At 40.6% G+C, this 23,922-nt stretch overlaps 1 protein-coding gene across 1 annotated transcript in view; it reads left to right on the top strand.

Moving 5' to 3' along the window:
• LOC114653844 (arf-GAP with SH3 domain, ANK repeat and PH domain-containing protein 1-like) overlaps positions 1–23,922 on the top strand; it is a 354,271-nt gene that overhangs the window by 214,833 nt on the left and 115,516 nt on the right. Inside the window, 5 exon segments of the mRNA XM_028804406.2 lie at positions 346–491; positions 3,822–3,896; positions 6,945–6,994; positions 9,035–9,164; positions 12,885–12,970. Coding sequence (XP_028660239.2) covers positions 346–491; positions 3,822–3,896; positions 6,945–6,994; positions 9,035–9,164; positions 12,885–12,970 — 487 coding nt within the window.

The following is a 23,922-nucleotide window of genomic DNA, read 5'->3' as shown; positions in this document are numbered from 1 at the left end:
TACGCAGACATTTAATCCTTTAGAGGTGCAATGTTTTTGCCTTTTATTAATGGTAAGGAAAAGCAAATCTGTTTGTGTTGTCATACTTGAAATGACTCATGTATGTGAGTCAGAGAGAGAAATATTCCAGAAATGCGTGCAAGACAAAATAAATATAGCACTTTGTTGTCCTTTCCTTCATTGTTTCTTTGTGAGCAGATGAAACCTCTCATTAAATAAGCAGAATATTCCCGGTTAAGGAAGTGGGGTGCAACTAACCAACAATGCTGTCTGTGTGTCTCGTAACTGGCTATTTATGTTTTCAAGCACATGTAACCAACAGATTTTTTTTTTCTTTCCCTACAGAACATGTTCAAAATGAAGAAAACTATGCACAAGCCCTAGATAAATTTGGTAGTAATTTTATAAGCCGTGATAACCCTGACCTAGGAACTGCCTTTGTGAAATTTTCATCCCTTACAAAGGAATTATCATCTCTGCTGAAGAACTTGGTAAGTGTTTTTTCTATGTTAAGCACGTTATTGAATGAGCTCTTACAAAATCTAGTAGTTTATCACACTTTTGACCATTTTTAAAGGTAAATTTTTACCTTCAAATGTTTTTTTGATTACTTGAGGATCCATACCATCACTGTGTTAAAAAATATCCCAACATGCCAAGTGGTGACGTACATAGCACAAATGAAATTGTTAATTGAATTCACAAGTCTAAAAATCCAGCAGAACGTTGCATGTTTATTCTTCTTCATCACTCCATTTAGGAAGTTGACTCTGACCTTGCACGGCTTCTCTCATAAAAAATACGGCAGATTCAGACAGTATTAAGACCCCGTGACTCTCTGCTCACTTTGTTGTGTTGTAGATTTAATTTTAACTGTTTCATTTGCCCATCAATTTACACTCCGTAACCCATACTGACAAATTGAAAGGTTTTTTTTACAGAAAGGTTTGCAAATTATTAAAAATTTAAAATTAAAACAATTTGGATCCTTAATTCAGTACTTTGTAGAATCAGCAATTCCAGCTTAAGAATCTACAGTCATGAAAAGTTTGGGACCCCCTCTCAGCCTGCATAATAATTGACTCTCCTTTCAACAAAAAAGATAACAGTGGTATGTCTTTCATTTCCTAGGAACATCTGAGTACTGCGGTGTTTTCCGAACAAAGATTTTTAGTGACGCAGTATTTAGTTGTATGAAATGAAATCAAATGTGAAAAACTGGCTGTGCACAAATGTGGGTCCCCCTTGTAATTTTGCTGATTTGAATGCCTGTCACTGCTCAATGCTGATTACTTGGTGTGATGAGCTCGTTAAGCCTTGAACTTCACAGACAGGTGTGTCCAATCATGAGATATAAAGGTATTTAAGGTGGTCAATTACAAGTTGTGCTTCCTTCCCTTTGACTCTCCTCTGAAGAGTGACAGCATGGGATCCTCAAAGCAACTCTCCAAAGATCTGAAAACAAAGATTGTTGAGTCTCATCGTTTAGGGGAAGGCTACAAAAGCCATCTCAGAGGGTTAAATTGTCAGTTTCAACTGTAAGGAATGTAATCTGGAAATGGAAGGCCACAGGCACAGTTGATGTTAAACTCAGCAGGTCTGGCAGGCCAAGAAAAATACAGGAGCGGCATATGTGCAGGATTGTGAGAATGGTGACAGACAACCCACAGATCACCTCCAAAGACCTGCAAGAACATCTGTATGGCAGGGTGATGAGAAAGGAGCCCTTTCTGCACTCACTCCACAAACAGAGTCGCTTGTTGTATGCAGGTGCTCATTTAGACAAGCCAGATTCATTTTGGAATAAAGTGCTTTGGACTGATGAGACTCAAATTGAGTTATTTGGTCAGAACAAAAAGCGCTTTGCATGGCGGAAGAAGAACACCACATTCCAAGAAAAACACCTGCTACCTACTGTCAAATTTGGTGGAGGTTCCATCATGCTGTGGGGCTGTGTGGCCAGTTCAGGGACTGGGGCCCTTGTTAAAGTCGAGGGTCGGATGAATTCAACCCAATATCAACAGATTCTTCAGGATAATGTTCAAGCATCAGTCACAAAGTTGAAGTTACGCAGGGGTTGGATATTCCAACAAGACATTGAGCCAAAACACAGTTGGAAATCTACAAAGACATTCATGCAGAGGGAGAAGTACAATGTTCTGGAATGGCCGTCACAGTTCCCTGACTTGAATATCATCGAATATCTATGGGATGATTTGAAGCAGGCTGTTCATACTAGGGCATCCATTAAATTTAACTGAACTGGAGAGATTTTATATGGAAGAATGGTCAAAAATACCTCCATTCAGAATCCATACACTCATCAAAGGCTATAGGAGGACAGCGTCTAGAGGCTGTTAGATTTGCAAAAGGAGGCTTAACTAAGTATTAATCTCATATCTCTGTTGGGGTGCCCACATTTATGCATCTATTTAATTTTGTTATGATGCATATTGCATATTTTCTGTTAATCCAATAAACTTAATGTCACTGCTGAAATACTACTGTTTCCATAAGGCATGTCTTATATTAAAAGGAAGTTGCTACTTTGAAAGCTCAGCCAATGATGAACAAAAATCCAAAGAATTAAGAGGGGTTCCCAAACTTTTTAATATGACTGTACTTGGTGTAAGGCTCTTACAAGCTCTGAATCTGAATCTGGACAGTTTATCCCATTTTTTCCTTGCAGGTGCTGTCAAGCACTGTTAGAGTGGATGGGAAACGTTTGAAAAACCACCATCTTCAGCTCTATGGGGTTTAAATCTGAGCTTTAAGGACACTCGGAGACTTGTCCAGAAGCCACTACAGTGTTGTCTTGGCTGTATTCTTCAGGTTATTGTCATGCTGAAGGTCGTACCGTCACCCCAGTCTGAAGTGCCTTGCACTCTGGAGAAGGTTTGCTTCAAGGACTTCTCTGTATTTGGCCACATTCATCTTTCCTTAAAGTCTGCCAGTCTCCCTGTCCCTGCAACCCCATAGCTTGATGTTGCCACCAAAATGCTTTGATGCTTTGCAATAGAGATGGCATTTGGAAGATGACGAGCAGCTCTGGTCTATGCCAGACATAATGCCCAACAGTTCTGCCCAAACAACAACAACAATTTATTTCTTGTATAGCTCAAAATCACACAATGAGTGCCTCCTGTTTTTGATTGCCCCCCATGGCCTTAACTCTCTAGGAACACAAGAAAAAAATGTAAAAAAAAAAAAAAAGAAGACCTTCGGGAGTGGAAGAAGGGAATTCAGAGAGAGGTTGGGAGTTCAGTGAGAAAGAAAGTCAAGAAATGGGATTAATAAAACACACGAAACGGAACACAAGTAATCCCGTCACAGAGCTAGATGGCCAATCTATCATGGCCACCTCAGAAATACAACACAACAGTACAAACTACTTTGTTCTTGCACAGGGACCCTTATCAAGTGCAGACACAGAGCGCTATGACAACTCTTAGAGCAAAATGCAAAAATAGATGAAACCTCTCACTAAATACAGAACTATTACTTATGAGGAGACAGATTTATTCAAATACATCAAAAATAAAGTAGTAAATACCATCAAAGTAAAACAACATCATCAGCTATTTGGAGTTCAGAGAGTTTGGTTTTTGTCTTGTCACACCAGTGGATCTCTATTCTCGTGCTTTCAGAGTCCCATAAACTACATGTGGTAAATAACATATTAAACAAATGATATTTTTGAGTGTGGTCTTCCTTTTAAGATAGAATGATAATTTAAAATATTCTATTGAAGTTATCATTTCCAGTATGTTGTCATTTTTGGTGGTCTTATTAATTTCTTTGATGTTTTGTTTTACTTTTAGCTCCAGAGCTTGAGTCACAATGTTATTTTTACCCTCGATTCTCTTTTAAAAGGGGATCTGAAAGGAGTCAAAGGGGTAAGTTTCCAAAACTTAAATTTTGCTGATGCTGGCTGGTGTGCTGGGGTGTTTTTGATCAGTTCAGTACCATAATTGATATTTTGATTACATCTTTTGCATTTTACAATTCTTGGAAATTGAAAACCACAGACAGTACTGCGGGTGAACTAATTGAACTCAAACAAATAAGCTTTTAACTCAGTGCATAAGATTGAAATATAAATCGAACAATTAACCTTTGTAAGTCTCAATAGTTTTGTAAATGTGTCCCCCCATGAAGCTTAGACACTCGATTGATGATCCGGGGGTTGGGGATATTCAGCGAAGCATCAAGCGTGGCAAGGAAAATGACACATGATCAACGATCAAAGGTATTTGGGGGATTGGAGACCCCTGTGAAGTAGTGGGTGCTGGCGCACCGCTAAGCAATGAAACACACTCAACAAGCTTTGTCCCCTGATAATCCCTACACTGCAGATGCACCGCACAGTTAAATTGCTGCGCTACTGCCAGGACCGCCAGCAGGATGGGCAGAATGTAAGCAGCAGTTGCTGCAGCTAAATCAGAGCCCCCTGTCCAACCCCCTGACAAAAATTTCAATTAGACCTCGAAAATCACTGATGTGTCCTATTTAAGGCTTTCACAGAAATCAATACTAGACCTCGGCCTTCACTACCGATCACTGCAAGGTCCAAATTTCATTCTCTTTAAAAAAGATTATTCACCTTTACGAATTCTCCACCCACAATAAGGAACACGTGAAAACGGGCATTTCTGCAGTTCATTTACAGGTGCCAATGGCGCTCACAATGCTTGATCCTTTTCATATCATAGAACAGGACCATTAAACCAATAAATGACCTACAAATGATGGCACCGATTGCATCATGATAAAATTGGATGACGCACCCTTCTCAGTTTTGATGAATCGCAACACGACCTTCCTTTTTGTCACACCCCCAGAAATGCCATCTCCCACCTCAGGTTGAGAACCCTTGTCTTAGACGAAGGTATCTGGGAAATATACAATAAGATAAAAAGTTACATCTTGTTATAATTTTTTTGGCCACAGTTGTAGAAGACAGTAAAGCATACACTCGAGCTCCATATGCGCAAAGTATGCAATTATTCAACTTAAAATTATATATCGAGCTCATCTCTCTCATTTAAAATTGTCCCAAATGTTTCCAGGGCAAGATCCAACCTACTAATGTTGCAATCGAGCTCCGGCCTCACTGGGCCACATGTTTTGGGCCTGCACCAAATTAACATCATTCTGGACCAAAATCTTTAAATGCCTTTCAGAGAGCCTTGGTGTCATAATGCCCTCCTAACACATTAGTAGCTGTGCTTGGTGGGCTCCCAGAGGGGCTTAAAGTGGAGAAAGACAAACAAACTGTAATTACCTTTACTACACTATTGGCAAGTGGACTCATCTTGCTCAACTGGAAGAATCTTAACCCACTTCTTTTAAGTCAACTGATGTCCTTTACCATTTGAAATTGGGAAAAAATGTAATTCTCACTTAGAGGATCTGTGCAAAACAAAATCTGGTAGAATCTAATCAATAACATTTTAGAATAAGCATTTAAATTGAGGAAGCAGATTCTGTCCCTTTACTCTGCTGTCCTAGCTCTCTTTCTCATGGGTGGCGGTTGATGTGTATCAAACTTAGTTTTGTTAAACTTGACAACAACTAATTAACTGCTCCAAGGAAGAACAAGAGCCAGAGAGTTTCAGAAGCTCATAACACTCCTGGACACAATACACATTCTAAGAAAGTTTCTGATGTGAGTAGAGTTATAAGTCTCACCTGCAGTGATTTTGAAAAGACCCTGAATTGTAAATAATAATATAATAATAATACAATAATAATAGTAGTAGTAATAATCTAATCTCATCTTCTTATCCACTTTCCCTGGTGAGAGCAGCAGCCCAAACAGGCCAATGCAGATTTTCCTGTCCTTCGCTACAGATTCCAACTCTTCCTGGAGAATTCTCAAGTCCGCAGAGAGATATAATCCCTCCAGTGTGTCCAAGGTCTCCACCCAGTGGGACATGCCTGGAGCAACTCTAGGGAGAGCAGCCTGGGAGGCATTCTTAAACCATCTCATTTGGCTGTTCTCAATACAGTGGAGCAGAAACTGACTTTGAGGCCCTCTGGAAGCAGTGAGCTTAGCTTCTATCACGGAATGTCAGCCCAGTCACCCTGCAAAGAAACCTCATTTCTTTAGCTTGCCCTCGGGACCTCATTCCTTCAGTCGTTACTCACAGCTCATCACCATAGGCGAGGACAGAGATGTAGATCAACCAGTAAACTGAGAGTTTCGTCTTCAGACTCGGCTCCCGCTTCACCACTGCAGGTAGCACAGCACCCACTTTCACTCCAATCTGATTGTGGATCTCACATGATCAAGATCACGAGATAAGTGAACTCCACCTCTAAAGGTGGTTGATGCCCCCTCACCTGGAGAGCACAATTCACTGTTTTCTGAGAGAGAATCCTGACCTCCGACTTGGAGGTGCTGATCCTCATCCCAGTCACTTCAAATTTGAGTGTGTCTTAAAGGTCACAGTCCGATGAAGCAAGTGGACAACGTCACCTAGGTAAACCAATAAGGCTACCCCTAACCTCACCAGCTGGACATACTCACATCTACAGCTGCATATAAAAACCACAATAATATTAATAATAATATACATGTAAGCATTATAGTTTGGTTTTTTTTTTTGTTCTTTATTTCGCCTTATACAATTTCTTGTATTAGGAATTTGTTAGTTTTCGCATACCCCTTGGGGTCAGAGCGCAGGGTCAGCCATGGTACAGCACCCCTGGAGCAATTACAGGTTAAGGGTCTTGCTCAATGGCCCAGCAGAGTAGGATCTCTTTTTGGCAGTGATGGGGATTCGAACCGGCAACCTTCTGGATACCAGCACAGATCTTTAGCCTCAGAACCACCACTCCACCCAAATACAAAATGCTTTATATGTTAAAAATACAACTTTTACAAACATAACTGTTCTCATATACACAAATTTAATTTGTGCTGTCTGCCTTTTTTGTAGGACCTTAAAAAACCATTTGATAAGGCCTGGAAGGATTATGAAGCCAAGTTGTAAGTTTGGTTTTATTTATCAATTCTTTTGATTTAACAAATGTTTTTTTATAAAATGCTCGAGATTGTTTTAGTTGATTTTTATTTGCTTGTGTACAACATTTCCATACACATCTTGTGTGTGTTTACCTTTATCCCACATTCGTCTTTTGTAGCCAGACATGTCCATTATTTTGTTTCTGTGACCCTGGTGTTGACCTTCATCCAATTCTTACCCTCTTCCGTTGTCATCGTTTTATTGGCCGTCTGCACGCTCTTTTGCCTGCTGGCTTCGGTTCTAAAATCTGCCTTGATCCTTTGGTAGCCTGATGACACTTGAGTGACATTTTAGTCAATGCTGTCTTGAAATTGGGATAATTAGAAGGTTCAAATATTACTGGCCCTTGATGGCAAGAATAGGTATATATTTACAAAAAAATGAAGTTGGCCAGACTAAGTATTAAATGTCTTTTCTTTATACTGTTTGTGATGGATTACCATACTGTCCCAGCTTCTTCCAATTTGGGATTGTAAGAAAAAATTTACAGAAGGGAAATATTCTCTTCTGTGATGCCACACTGATTTTTTCATTCTTATTTCGGGTGTGGACTGGCGTCCATTCTGTATACTTCATGAAACTAAATGACACACTTCAGCGTAATCAGAACTTTCCAGGGAGTCCATGGCATCACTGTATTTGGGTATTCATGTGGACCCCCAATAGCTCTGACGAGGTCGGACCTTCACGGTGGGGGAACCCCTTCCATTATGCTTTCATGGCTATCGAGACGGAAGCAGTGCATAGTGTGGTGGACTTGGGAGGCTGGGGTAAGACAAAGTGTTTTATGGTTCTCAGTTATTTTGCTTCAGAACCATTTTGGTACAGCCGGTAACTGAGGTCCGAAAGTCAAAATTTCATTACCAATCCAACATTAGTTCATAGATCACCAGCTACGAGTTAACTCATATTTAGAAAATTAGCACACTCTTTGACGAGAACAGGCTGTTCAGCCCAACTGCGCTCGCCAGTCCTATCCATTTATTTCTTCCAAAACAACATCAAGTTGAGTTTTGAAAGTCCCTAAAAGTCCTTACTGTCCACCACACTACTTGGTCGCCTATTCCAAGTGTCTATCGTTCTTTGTGTAAAGAAAAACTTTCTAATGTTTGTGTGAAATTTCCCCTTAAGTTTCCAACTGTGTCCCCGTGTTCTTGATGAACTCATTTTAAAGTAACAGTCTTGATCCATTGTACTAATCCATCCATCCATTTTCTAACCCGCTGAATCCGAACACAGGGTCACGGGGGTCTGCCGGAGCCAATCCCAGCCAACACAGGGCACAAGGCAGGGAACCAATCCCGGGCAGGGTGCCAACCCACCGCAGGACACACACAAACACACCCACACACCACGCACACACTAGGGCCAATTTAGAATCGCCAATCCACCTAACCTGCATGTCTTTGGACTGTGGGAGGAAACCGGAGCGCCCGGAGGAAACCCACGCAGACACGGGGAGAACATGCAAACTCCACGCAGGGAGGACCCGGGAATCGAACCCAGGTCCCCAGATCTCTCAACTGCGAGGCAGCAGCGCTACCCACTGCGCCACCGTGCCGCCCCCATTGTACTAATTCCCTTCATAATTTTAAACACTTCAATCATGTCACCTCTTAATCTTCTTTTGCTGTCATTTAGCTCTCAACATGCTCAAATTCATGAATCTAAAATAATGCGTCAGTACACGGTATTTCAAAGTGTTTCGAATGTGATTATTACTCAGGCATTACTAACCCTTTTTTCCTCACTTAAAAGTGTTTTATTTGTTATTATGTAGGCTTCACTTATGAATTTTTATTTGTTGTCACGGATACATGGTAAATAATTATATTTTATCTATTTTGAGTCAGGGATGATTCCAGGGAGACCTCTTCATCCTCATCCTCCTCCTCCTCGTTACTCACAAAGTGTTTCAATTGAAATGAGTTCAGGTTTGATAGACTTTATGTTCGATGCCCAGATTTCATTAATTAGCTTTTCCTTTGCATTCTTTTTGTCAGTACAAAAATAGAAAAAGAGAAGCGTGAACATGCCAAGCAGCATGGAATGATTCGGACGGAGATCACAGGGGCAGAGATTGCTGAAGAGATGGAGAAAGAAAGGCGCCTCTTCCAGCTTCAGATGTGTGAGGTGAGAGGAGTCTGTACTTTCGTAGGTTATTTCCATTGTGTTTGTTTGTTTTTGGTTGTCCATTGTTACAGTAAGTGACAGAAATTTCCCATAATCAGATTTGAACAGTCATGCAGAGTGATGACAGCAACCTGCATAAGCTTGTTTCCTAAACATCTGCATCTTTGTCATCAGTTGTTAGTAGATAAAGTATGTGATTGCAATGAGTTTGAGTTTTATTTATAGTCCCTCTTTTGGAGGTCAAGGATTACAGATAATAAGATTAATTCTTGAACAAAATAAAGAATTCATAAACTTAGCTTTTGTTCATTACCGATCGAGTCATTTGAAAACAAATATTAAACATTTTTAATTGATTATTATTTATACAGTGGATTCAGAAAGCATCCAGAAACCTTTACTTTATGCACACTTTATTGAGTTGTAAATTGAATTTTTAATGGACAAATGTGCCATTTTTACCCATCGGTCTACACTCAGTAACCCATAATGACAAAGTGAGAACATGTTTACAGAAAGGTTTGTAAATTTATTAAAAAATATCTCCTTCATAGATGTATTCAGTCATTTAATTCAGTACCTAATAGAAGCTCTTTGGCAACAGTCACAGTTTCGAGTCATCTTAGGTGAGTCTCTGTAAGTTTTACAAATTTGGATTTGGTCAGTTTGTCTCATTTTTCCTGCCAGATCATCTCAAGCTCTATTAGATTAGATGGGAAGTGTCTGTAAACTGACATCCTCAGGTCTGTCCAAACATGCTTTATGGGTTTAAATCTGGGTTTTGGCTGAGCCACTCAGGAACACTCTTGTCCTGAAGCCACCCCAGCATATTCTTGGCTGTATGCTTCAGTTCATTGTCATAATGAGTAGGTTTTCTTCAAGCACCCTTCTGTACTTGACTGCAATAATCTTCACTCAATTTTGACTAACCTCCCGGTACCCATAGTATTATTCTGCCACCACCGTGCTCCACCATTGGGATGGTATTAGGCAGGTGGTGATCAGTGTTTGGTCTTCACCAGACACAGTGCTTGGAGTTCTGCCCAAGGAGTTTAATCTCTCTCTCATCAGACCAGAGAATCTTTTCCTTCATGCCCTGAGTCCATTGAATGCCTTTTACCCAAACGTGGCTTCCCTTGGGCCACTCTGCCATAAATGTTTAATTGATGGAGTGCTGTTGAGGTATCATTCTTCAGTTAGTTTCTCGCAGATCGGCAGAAGACTTCTGAAGCTCTGTTAGAGTTAAAATTGGGCTCTTGACCACCCCCCCCCTAACCAAGCCAATCTTACCCAGTTATTTAGTTTGGTCAGACAGCCAGCTGTAGGAAAATAACCGGTGGTTCCATACTTCATCAGTTTCAAACTTTTTCAGGCCACTGTGCTCCTGGAAACACTCAAACCTTTAGAAATAGTTTCGTCCCCTTGCCCTGATCTGTACCTCACCATAATTTTATCATGGAGCTCTACAGAGAGTCCCTTGGACTTCATGGCTTGGTTTTTATACTGACCTGCATTGTGAATTGTAGGACCTTCTTTACACAGGTATACGTTGTAACAAGAATGAGTCAGAGACATCATAAAGAGTTGGGGCAGCCACCCATATAATATTTTCTCGGCTGCAAAATTGCTTTTTTAGTAGCACGATGTGCTTAGGTCAGAGTCCAGAACAGAACTGCCTGTACTGAGGCAAGATGGCAGTTTTAAAGATCTGGAAGGGAAATTATGTCATCGGTGCAGGAACTGGGAATGATGTCCTCGTGCCCGGAAGTGACATCATCCTTGGGGCCGGCAACAGGCGGGATTTCCCAGGAAAGGTCTGCAAGGGACTGAGAGAGATAGTCAGTACAATCTGCCGCCCCCTGGCCTGGCGTAGAATTACTAGTGTTTAGGCCCTTCAGCTGTTTCCCATGCGCATGTGTGTGACAACGTGTGTCTTTCGAAATGACGTCCAATCAATTCATTTTGCCACAGGTGGTCTGCAATCAAGTTCTAGAAACATCTCAAGGATGTTAAAGAAAACAGGACCACCTGAGCACAATTTGGAGTGCCATAGCAAGGGTCTGAGTCCTTAAATGAATGAAAAATTGCAGTTCCTGTATTTTATTAAATTTGCAGCTCTTCCTGTTAACTCATTTTCACTTTGTCATGGTGGGTTACTGAGTGTGGCAAAAATGGCAAATCAGTCCATTTAAAATGAAGTCTTCAACACAATACAGAAAGAGCAGAAAGTGAAGAAGTCCGAGTCTTTTCAGAATTCGCTGTGCTTCTCCTTCTAGTTAATCTCTGTCAGCTTCAACAAACAGCTGTGTGTATCCTATACTTACATTCACTTGAACCCTGCACTTCCCTCACTCCCCTCACCTCTTCAGTACAGTGACATTTTCTGTATGGCAGTGCTACACTTTTAAGTGGAAGTAAAAAGGCCTGACATAGTAAGAGTCACTCAATCATCTTTGCGGTTTGGACCAGTGGTGATGCTATTTGAAGCACGGCATATTTACTTTTTAAATTAGAATTCGTCAATGACCTTATTACACATTTAGCAACCATGTTTTTTATTGAAAGTTTCAGAGAAAGGTAGAGAGAAGGCTTAGGGAGCAGACCTCCTTAGCGGAGGAGCAGTTGGGTTTTATGTCGGGGAGTGTAACGAGTGATGCGGTATCTTGGCATCGAGACATTGTATATGGTGTTTACTGATTTGGAGAAGGCCACATCAAGAGGTGGATGAGAGAGGAAGGAGGACTAGAGAAGTTTGTGAGGGTTGAGGGAGTGAGGACTCGGGTTAGAAGCAGTGTTGGGGTAACAGACAAGACCCCAGTTTGAGTAGGCCTGTACCAGGGATCTTCTTGAAGTTCTTACCTCTGTGGTCTGGTTATGGATGTGTTGAGTCATGGGATAAAAGCCCAGTCCCTCCCCAGTCCATGTTTTTTGTTGATGGTGTTATAGGCAGTGAAGAGAAAGTTTGAAGAATGGAGAGTGTCTTTAGAAAATAAAGGACTGAATGTAAATAAGAAGACGACAACAGAATATATGAGGGAGATTTTTATGGACATTTTTATATGGTTTGCCTTCTCTAGTGTTGGTCACCATAGGTTTACAATCTACCAAAAATGCTCAATCCATGAAAATAAGACATTAAAAATTGTTCTCACTTGCCACCACCATGTGTCACATGGGGTAAGTAAGATATAAAAAAAATAACATTTTTCAGTGGAGTCTTCCTCATACAAAGCTAAGCCATTTACACTTCACCAAAACCTTTTTGTTCTCCAAAACCATTTTGTTTGGTACGGTTTACTGTTTCACAATGTTGGTTGCCATAGGTTCCCATTCTTTCAGAAACCTGGCTCACTGTGAAAACATGATATTAAAAATATTTCTCAGACGTTACTACAAGCTATTTGGGGTCAGTAACATATAAAAGATGCCATTATTTGGGTGGAGTATTTTTTAAGTCCTTTATCGAGCTGCTCTTGAGGTTGTGAACAGAAAGGCAGCACTTCACGTAGCTGTAGCAGCTTTGGCTTGAGGGTGGCAGAGGGTCTTATGACAAGTAGCAGGAGTGTAACAGATCTCAGATCTTAACCAGAGTGAGTTTAATGACCATTTTCCCTTCAGCTTAGTAATGAAAAGAGGCTCTGTTAACTGAGTGAATGTCTTTTACAGTCTGTAGTCTGCCTTATTGCATGTTAATATGTGATTGCATGTTTATTTCAACAGTACCTGATTAAAGTGAATGAAATCAAGACAAAGAAGGGAGTGGACCTGCTGCAGAATCTTATAAAGTATTACCATGCACAGTGCAAGTAAGTACATTCTTTGGTGGTTGTTGAACTTATGCCAGTGTGAAGGGATGGCTGTGATTGTCGAACATGAGACACAGCATATGGTTAATGTTGCTCTATTTAACTCCTTTATTTCTTTCACTTGTTCTGTTTGAGTGAGTCGTTTGATGTACTTTAGTGAATAGTCTTATAATCAGGGCGGTGAAAAATGTTGTGTACAGTGTGGTCACTAGGGGGTGTCACATTCTCCCAAACCGCAGACACAAGTACTCTTGACTCTAGTCTGGGTTTGAGAAGAGGTTTTTATTTAAAGAACGTGTCTCTCAACGGGCTTCTTCATAATAAACACAATTCTTCATCTCCCCTCCACTCCTACTATGCAAGCTTTATTGTCCTTCTGCTCCCAGCATCATCTCCCTGGAGGATGTGGAGGGTTCTGTTTGAATCCTGATTCAGGATTACTTCCACCGTTAAAGCAATGGCAGAACCTCCCTTGGACAGGGGATTCACCCACAGTGCTTTATAGGGCAGCCCTATGGAGTCAAAACTCGCACACTGCCCTGCAGGTGTCCAGACTGGAGCTCATCTAAAGGGATGCTGTCACCCAGTGCTTTAGAGAATGATGTGAACATAATATATGATGTAGTCTCCCACTGTCCCTTGTTCATACTGGCCTCCTGGTCAGGGAGCTCCTATATTTTCTGTCTGGTACTCTTGTCACCTGTGGAGGTAAGGGACTATCATCCATCCCTACCAAGAAGCCAGTCCTGCTGCATCTTCTGCCAGGTTTGCCAGCCTCCTGGCAATAATCCACCCATTATATTGGCCTTCTTGCCAGGCAAGGGAAGAGCATCCACCTCAGCCAGGATGAAAGTCCATCCATGAAAACAGATTTTGTAACATTCTTTTATTATTCGTTTTCATTCATTTAGTAATTTCAGTCATTTGGTTGATCATTGTGTTGATTTTATACAACAGCTTTGTAAGATTTTACATCGTAATGTCTTTAATAACACACACACACACACATTCATGTAAAAGCAGCAGGACAATAAAATGCAGTATAAAAGAATTTAAATGGCTACAAATAAAAGAGAAGAAATACAACACGGAGATGAGCCGGCACCTCTTCAGATGTAAAATTAAAAAATAAATAAACAGAATGTATGTAGGAGTCTGACAGTAAAATTAATATTCAGTTCAATTCATTTTTTATTGCAGGCTCAGAGTCTGTATAATTATTTATGGCTATCATTCACTAATAATAATAGTAAATTCAACGATACAGTATTTACATGCATAAACACAAATTTAATTAAAAACACAAGGTGAATGTGTGGTTTATTGTCAAGTGTACTCTGCACAATGGAGTTCTTACTTTCATGAGTCATTTTTAGAAAGGCTGAGGAAAATACATTTAGAGTGCTAAATAAATAAAAGTACCGTAATATGCTCACGTTTAAGTTCTCCCATATATAAGTCAAGACTTGATTTTATCGTATAATTTCTGGTATTTTATAATGTCGGTTGTATAAGTCGAATGCGGAAAACTCACGCTATTGGTCCAAGAGATTATGATATGCTAACGCCCACCTGAGAGAGGACCCACGAAGCACACAGCCTTTTATTTCTTTGTGTTGTGCCTACGTAACCACACGGTAATACCGAAACTATTCAGAAGCGACGTTTGCACTGTTTTGTGTTTTTTGTATCTCATACCCTCATACACCTTTATTGTAAGAGCAGCCCTTATCTACGATGGAGCATTCAATCAGAAGAAAATATGAAGCTGGTTTTAAATTAAAAGTCATTGGAAGTGGCGAAAGAAATTGGTAACTGCCCTGCTGCAACAAAATTCGATGTGTCTGAGAAACTGGTGTGGGATTGGAGGAGGCAAAAAGATATAAAAACAAAAAAAAATTAAGTGTTGTATTTTGTCGGGGTCTGATTTTATGATCCTGTCCTGGTGTGGCCCAGTCATCTGTGAAAATCTGTGGAAAGATTTGAAGATAGCAGTCCACCAACGCTCATCATCCAATTTGACCAAACTTGAACAGTTCTGTAAATTAGATGAATGGGGGGCAAATATTACTCAATCTAGGTGTGCAAAGCTGATAGAGAAGTATCCCAACAGACTCAAGGCTGTCATTGAAGCAAAAGGTGGGTCAACAAAATGACATTGACATTGGGGGGGGGGAGGGGTGATCCTTTATTAATCTCAGTATTTCTTGTTTTTTATTTTTTTAAATTCTACTGAACTGTAGCTGTGATATAGATTGCACTGAGTAAGTAAAGCTTGGAAGAAATATTTTTTTGTGTTTTCATTTAAGCCTGTAAAGCAAAAAAATGGGAATATTTCAAAGGGGGTGATTCTTTTCTATACCCACTGTACTGTTAGGTGTTGAATGGAAGGAGAACGTTTAGTGAAGTTCAAGAAAGCTCACTGCTTAGCAAGTGCACTATAAAGCTGCATTGAAGGGGGCCAGGGCACTGTGACTGAGCATAGGTTTGTATTGTTCGCTAGAAAGTGAAAGTGGTCTCCTCTGATCCAAGACAAACTGGGACTGATGGCATCAGTTTAAACTTAACGGGTCCTCCATGAGCTACTCTGTTGTAATACACATTTACATCAACGGACTTTGAAAAGGGACCCCCAGTTTCTTCACATATGCATTTGAATCCATGGACTTTTAAAGAGGGAACCACATACAACTGATGAAAAACTTGACAAGAAATACATGAGTGAATGACATAAACAAATGGAAATCTAATAATGATAGTAATATACACTCATATTTCACATTCTTCCAACTGATTACCCGATTCAGCGCAAAAGAATACACTGTTCTGTAAAGTTGTGTTTTGCAATGACCACCAGCAAAAATCAAGTCACTAGGAAAAGAAGAAATCAGTTTAATGCAGGGATGTTTTACTCATGTGCAGATGTATGTAGCATGTTCAAGAGAAAGCAGCTCCGGTGACCTAATAATTTGCTTTTTCTTCTTCTTTCAGCTGCTCCCGTTAGGGGTCATCACAGCGGATCATCATCTTGCATATCTTTCTGTCCTCATCATCTTACTCTGTCACACCCATCACCTACATGTCCTCTCTCAGCACATCCATAAACCTTCTCTTAGGCCTACCTCTTTTTCTCTTTCCGGGCAGCACTATCCTTAACACCCTTCTCCCAATATACTCACCATCTCTCCTCTGCACATGTCCAAACCAAACTGACCTAATAATATTATCATATTATTTCACTGACACCTTTATCCAAGGTGACTTGCAACATTTGAGATGCCATTGGCTCCATTTCTTTTGTCATCCACCCCGTCATTATATACACTTACACCTACAGTGCATCCGGAAAGTATTCACAGCGCATCACTTTTTCCATATTTTGTTGTGTTACAGCCTTATTCCAAAATGGATTAAATTCATTTTTTTTCTCAGAATTCTACACACAACGCCCCATAATGACAACGTGAAAAAAGTTTACTTGAGATTTTTGCAGATTTGTTAAAAGTAAAAAAACCGAGAAAGCACATGTACATAAGTATTCACAGCCTTTGCCATGAAGCTCAAAATTGAGCTCCGGTGCATCCTGTTTCCCCTGATCATCCTTGAGATGTTTCTGCAGCTTAGTTGGAGTCCACCTGTGGTAAATTCAGTTGACTGGACATGATTTGGAAAGGCACACGCCTGTCTATATAAGGTCCCACAGTTGACAGTTCATGTCAGAGCACAAACCAAGCATGAAGTCAAAGGAATTGTCTGTAGACCTCTGAGACAGGATTGTCTCGAGGCACAAATCTGGGGAAGGTTACAGAAAAATTTCTGCTGCTTTGAAGGTCCCAATGAGCATAGTGGCCTCCATCATCCGTAAGTGGAAGAAGTTGGAAAACACCAGGACTCTTCCTAGAGCTGGCCGGCCATCTAAACTGAGCGATCGGGGGTGAAGGGCCTTAGTCAGGGAAGTGGTCAAGAACCCGATGGTCACTCTGTCAGAGCTCCAGAGGTCCTCTGTGGTGAGAGCAGAACCTTCCAGAAGGACAACCATCTCTGCAGCAATCCACCAATCAGGCCTGTATGATAGAGTGGCCAGACGGAAGCCACTCCTTAGTAAAAGGCACATGGCAGCCCGCCTGGAGTTTGCCAAAAGGCACCTGAACGATTCTCAAACCATGAGAAAGAAAATTCTCTCTCTGGTCTGATGAAACAAAGATTGAACTATTTGGTGTGAATGCCAAGCGTCACGTTTGGAGGAAACCTGGCACCATCCCTACAGTGAAGCATGGTGGTGGCAGCATCATGCTGTGGGGATGTTTTTCAGGGGCAGGAACTGGGAGACTAGTCAGGATAAAAGGAAAGATAACTGCAGCAATGTACAGAGACATCCTGGATGAAAACCTGCTCCAGAGCGCTCTTGACCTCAGACTGGGGCGATGGTTCATCTTTCAGCATGACAACGACCCTAAGCACACAGCCAAGATATCAAAGGAGTGGCTTCAGGACAACTCTGTGAATGTCCTTGAGTGGTCCAGCCAGAGCCCAGACTTGAATCCCATTGAACATCTCTGGAGAGATCTTAAAATGGCTGTGCACCGACGCTTCCCAGCCAACCTGATGGAGCTTGAGAGGTGCTGCAAAGAGGAATGGACGAAACTGGCAAAGGATAGGTGTGCCAAGCTTGTGGCATCATATTCAAAAAGACTTGAGGCTGTAATTGCTGCCAAAGGTGCATCGACAAAGTATTGAGCAAAGGCTGTGAATACTTATGGACATGGGATTTCTCAGTTTTTTTTATTTTTAATAAATTTGCAAAAACTACAAGTAAACTTCTTTCACGATGTCATTATGGGGTGTTGTGTGCAGAATTCTGAGGAAAAAAATGAATTTAATCCATTTTGGAATAAGGCTGTAACATAACAAAATGTGGAAAAAGTGATGCGCTGTGAATACTTTCTGGATGCACTGTATGTGCCAAATAATGTGTGTTCGGGGAACATCTGACCACATAAACATCCCTGGTCCCATGAGGTTATTATAGAGTTTAGAAATCCCAAATGGAGAAAGAGATGTAACCAGTTGTAGCGAACACAACTGCTTCCAACATTCAACATGTGACTCTCATGTCTCTTGTATATGAAGCGATTGTCCTATCAGCACTATGCCAAACTTTCTATTGTTATTTTAATGTATACATCCCTATTTACACATTAACAAGTTTACTGTATTAACAGCATATGCGCGTAATCTCAGCAGCATATAATCCCCTATATTGTGCATCAGTGTTGCATTGTAGCGTTATCGTTCTATATTTAGTCAAACCACTACAGTGTATACAATATGGTGTTTGCACAATGTCCAAATCGCATAATGTCCTGTTTCGCAGTGCATATCATGGATGTTAAGCAACGCATACCTGTTTATATATAAAAAAAAATCTTGGAAGGAGACATGACGTGATTTTCTCGGAGAGACACTTACACGTCCCACGAGACAAATCTTTGTGTCAAGAAATTTAAACACGCCCAGGACCGGAAATAAAAGACAGAGCAGATGACAAAGTAGAACGTCGTAAAGAATTCAAAAACGTTGGCGCAGTACACGTGCAGAGCAGTTTAGAGATAATGGAAGTAAGAAAATTCGAAAGTCTCAAAAAAAGGATAGTAAAGATTGCATTAGCACAAATAAACGGAAATTATTACTTGGTGAAATAACGGAACAAGTGAAAAGAGATCAAATACATTGTATTTGACTTTAAGTCGGAGACTTGTAGATCGTGTTGCCATCAGGGAAAAAAAAGTAGTGTTTCTTCCCAATGAAGAGGCGTATCTGCGAGAATTAAAAGATTTGTTGTTTGGTGAAAGTGAAATCCTATGCGAGAAAATTTCAAGCCCCGCGAGACAAGAGCTTATACAAGGAGATTTGAAAAAGTCCTGCTCACATAACCACGCACACGGTTCAATCATTTCTCATTTGTGTGAATGCTATTGTCAGGCACATTTCTTGTAGAGAGAAAGAAACGATATTAACTCGCGGGCAGTTATACGTTGTGTTGTCACGATGTAATTTCAAACACGGAATCAAAATTCAATACGATATTGACGAAAAGGTAAAAGCGAAAAGAGAGTGAATATATGAAGAGAGGTGATATGACAGAAGTATGTAAATATTGTTTGGCTTTAAACTTTAAATCGGAGACTTGTAGATCGTCTAATTCGTGTTGCCATCTGGGAAAAGTCGTGTTTCTTCCCAATGAAGAGGCCTATCCGGTAAAATTTAAAGTTTTGTTGTTTGGTGATAGTGAAATCCACATACGGGAGCGACAGAGATGCGAATTTGCTGATGCGAAGCGTAGTTTTGGGGGGGGGGGGTTGGGGGTTAAGGGGGGTTGGTGAGTGAATCGAGCAGGGGGCTTCTGTAGATTAAGATTAAAAAAAAAAAAGCCAAATAAAGCTATTAAAAAGAAAAGCCAAGTAAAGCTGTGTGTTCTATTCTCTCATCCCATCCCCATTTAATCAAACAAGTTGCAGGTATACATAGAAACATGTTACTGTACAATATACAGTATTTATCCTTTTTCTCATCCTTCTTTTGCACTTACTGTTGTAAACTCTATGCAAAACCAATATTACAGCCTCCTTTCAATAACTGGCAGGACGTACTATAATGGCTAGTATGTATGAATATGTGTGTGTGGTTAAGAGTATATGTATGTGTCTATATACACATACACACACATTCAATGTATATAGATAGATAGATAACAACAACAACATTTATTTCTATAGCACATTTTCATACAAAAAGTAGCTCAAAGTGCTTTACATAATGAAGAAAAGAAAAATAAAAGACAAAATAAGAAATTAAAATAAGACAACATTAGTTAACATAGAAAAGGAGTAAGGTCTGATGGCCAAGGGGGACAGAAAAAACAAAAAAAAACCTCCAGAAAGCTGGAGAAAAAAAATAAAATCTGTAGGGGTTCCAGGCCACGAGACCACCCAGTCCCCTCTGGACATTCTACCTAACATAAATGACATAGTCCTCTTTGTAGTTAGGGCTCTCACGGGGTCACTTGATGCTGATGGTCATAGAGACTTCTGGCTTTTAATCCATCCATCATTGTTGGAACATCATGGTGCATTGGGTAGATGGTGGTAGCGCAAGCCACCACCAAAAGGACACCGGAAAAGGAAACAGAAGAGAGAGTAGGGGTTAGTACAGATTTTAGAGCCACCATGAATAGTTATTATAATGAATTGGATATACAGAGTATCAGGTTTTAAATTACAGTGAAGTTATGAGAAGGCCATGTTAAAGTAATGTGTTTTCAGCAGTTTTTTTAAAGTGCTCCACTGTATTAGCCTGGCGAATTCCTGCTGGCAGGCTATTCCAGATTTTAGGTGCATAACAGCAAAAGGCCGCCTCACCACTTCTTTTAAGTTTTGCTCTTGGAATTCTTGGAAGATAGATACTTTATTAATCCCAAGGGGAAATTCACAAACATATATACAATGTATGTTCACAAGTATTATATATACATTACATATGCACTGTTTTTTGTGTTACCATTTTTGTTGTTATGGTTGCTTGTTCAGCAGCCTTCCAACTTGTGGGTAGCAACTGTCTCTGAATCAACTGATGTGCCAATGGCCCAGTACTGTCTGCCAGAATGGAGGAGTAAGAAAAGCAGCTCTGCAGGATGGCTGAGCTCTTTAATGATCCTGTTTGCCTTTCTAAGGCAGCAATTGTTGTGTATGTCCTGAGTAGACGGCTGCCGGGTGCCAGTTATATCCTGTGCCGCCTTCACCACCCTCTCCGGTGTCAGACTAAAGTGTGATGCAGGTAAGGGTTTTGGACTCCATAGAAATTTGTGAGAACAGATTGGAGAAATGCGAGCTGTCCTCTGTGATCCAAGTACCATAAATCTAAATTTCAAGGGCCAAACGAAAGTGGAATTCACTGGACACAAGCACACAAGGCGAAGGCAGTTTTTCAATTTTAGTGGCAGTCATTTAGCAGCACGGTGTCAAGCCAGTCTCCAGGATATCATTCTTTGTGACACCTCTCCTGAAGATAGTGGATATTGCAGCTCAGCCGTGTAGCTGTTATACTAGTGATGATGGACATATTTTGGAAACAATTCTTCTGTTTCTTACAAATTCCGCACATTACACATCTGTATTTGTGGATTCATATCATACACACTGTATTGAGCGTAAAGTTTTTTTGCAGGTTATTGCTGATGATCAGCAGAATAAAATATTCTGCTGCTGTCATATAAAAATGAAAATGGCTATTGAAGTGGAGACTGAGAATTTGAATAATGTAGTTTCTAGATAGCTTATGGTGACACACTAATAAAAATCTGAATACTTCATATGGGAGGTGAGGGGGATTTTAATCCTTTGAAGTGGGAAGGACATTTTCTAGCTTAAAATTTGGTTTGTGTTTCTTTTTCCCCTTCACAAGGGCATGAAGCTGAATGGTGACACACTTCTAAGAGAAGGCCCTTATGCACGTATGACACTGCTTTTCACTTATCCTATAATGGCCGTGTTTAACCACATCATCGCCAAATGTTAGTGGTTACATCAACGGGGAGGAGAGGATTATAGTGTAATGTAATTCACTACCCACTTGTAATAAATGTGGACACAAGCTCTCTTCACACCCTGTTGCTCATGGGGGCAGCATGGTGTTAAGGAGTCTGCCAGCTTGGGAGTAAAAACTCTCCTGCAGCCTGGCAGATCTGGCTCTGATGCTGAAGTGTGAAAGTCCATGTGAGGGGTGTAGGCCTTGTGGACACTGCGTTTGTAAAATATGTCCTGTAGTGAAGGGAGAGGCACCCCAATAATGTTTTCTGCTGTCTTCACTATCCTTTGCAGGCGCTTGCGGTCGGATATGTTCAGCTTCACTGGATATATGTCTATTATGAAAAAAATCTTGTGACAATACTGTATGAGACTGTGACGAGACGTGATCTTTTAAAGAGAGACACTTTCATGTCCCGCGAGACGGACAAGTCACGTCATACTTACAACCTTTGAAAGCAAGTCTTGTGATATACATGCAGAGCAGGTTAGAGATAATGGAAGCAGGAAAATTCAAAAGTCTTAAAAAAACGAGTGTAAAGATTGCATTAGTGCAAACAAACAGAAAATATTACTTGGTGAAATAATGGAACAGTGAAAAGAGAATGCAGAGTGTTTGAGGATGTCTGAGGGATAAGAGAGACAAGGCAGTGAGACAAAAAGACAGCTGCTGTACAGGCTTTTAAATGTTTGAAGCGCCGCACAAAATACAGATCACACAGCACTGCAGCAGCAGCAAGCCAGCAGCCGATTGAGGAAAGAGGAGGTAAAAAAACAACTATTATTTGTTTCCCATTGTATCACTGTTTAAAGAGGGGTTTCAGAGGAGCAGCCGTGTCTCCTTGGGGTGCGTTCAGCCCCCCTCTTCACAATGACGCAATGTTCAAATTTATTGTCATTTGTACAGTGGACATTGAAAATTTTGTATTCTTTGTCTTTCATAGAGTAGTTACACTTTCGAGCCATCCATTCATTTTCTTCCACATATCTGGTCCAGGTGGCGGGGGCAGCAGTCTGAGAAATGATGCCTGGATATCCCTTTTCCCTGTCACCATCTTCAACTCTTTTGCAGGGATGCCGAGGTGATTCCTGGGAGGACATGCCTGAAACACCTCCACAGGGATACTCCCGGGGGGCATCCTAATCAGAAGCCCAAACCATCACAACTGAAATGCAGTGGCTCTACTTTGAGTTTCTACTTTGTGCCTTCTTAGAGGAGTAGCGGTTCATTGATTCTTTTCAATATGGTTTTCGGATGCAACATTCTACCAAAACAGCTGTTCTAAAAGTTTTTAATTATCTTTTAATTGCTGCTGATGCAGGCTGGTGCTCTGTGCTTGTACGTGGACCATCGGATCTTAATAAATAGATTAGAGCTGTTAGGTGTCTCTGGCTGTACTTTGGACTGGTTCTCCTCTTATTTGTCAAATAGGAGTTTCTCAGTTGGTGTGGCTGGCTTTTCATCCGACTCTGCTCCTTTGACATGTGGAGTGCCACAGGGCTCGGTTCTAGAACCTGGACATTTCTCTTTATATATTCTTCCCCTATCACAGATTCTTAACTCTTTTAAGGATATCTCATATCATGTCTATGCAGATGATTTACAGCTTTATTTTTCATTTAAACCTAACCAAGTTAATACTTTGGTCACATTGGTAAATTGTCTGTCTCAGGTTAACGACTGGCTCAGTAGTTTTATTAGTGTGTCACAAGAAGCTATCTAGAAACTACATTATTCAAATTCTTAGTCTTCACTTCAATAGCCATTTTCATTTTTATATGACAGCAGCAGAATATTTTATTCTGATGATCATCAGCAATAACCTGCAAAAAAATTTTACGCTCAATACAGTGTGTATGATATGAACCCACAAATACAGATGTGTAATGTGTGGAATTTGTAAGAAACAGAAGAATTGTTTCCAAAATATGTCCATCATCACTAGTATAACAGCTACACGGCTGAGCTGCAATATTCACTGTCTTCAGGAGAGGTGTCACAAAGAATGATATCCTGGAGACTGGCTTGACACCGTGCTGCTAAATGACTGCCACTAAAATTGAAAAACTGCCTTCGCCTTTTGTGCTTGTGTCCAGTGAATTCCACTTTCGTTTGGCCCTTGAAATTTAGATTTATGGTACTTGGATCACAAGAAATGCTGTTTCAAAGTCAGAACTGGAGATGCTTGTTCATTCTTTTATTTCCTCACGACTTGATTACTGTAGTGCTCTCTATACAGGTTTGAGCAAGTCCTCTCTCTCACGTCTTCAGTTAGTCCAAAATGTAGCTGCCAGGCTCCTAACTTGTGCTAGCCGTAGTGATCATATCACTCCCATTCTGTACACCCTGTACTGGCTCCCAGTGTTTTA

The sequence above is a fragment of the Erpetoichthys calabaricus genome, chromosome 6, assembly GCF_900747795.2.
Source record: "Erpetoichthys calabaricus chromosome 6, fErpCal1.3, whole genome shotgun sequence".
Lineage (NCBI taxonomy): Eukaryota > Metazoa > Chordata > Cladistia > Polypteriformes > Polypteridae > Erpetoichthys > Erpetoichthys calabaricus.
This window is presented reverse-complemented; position numbering and strand designations above follow the sequence as displayed.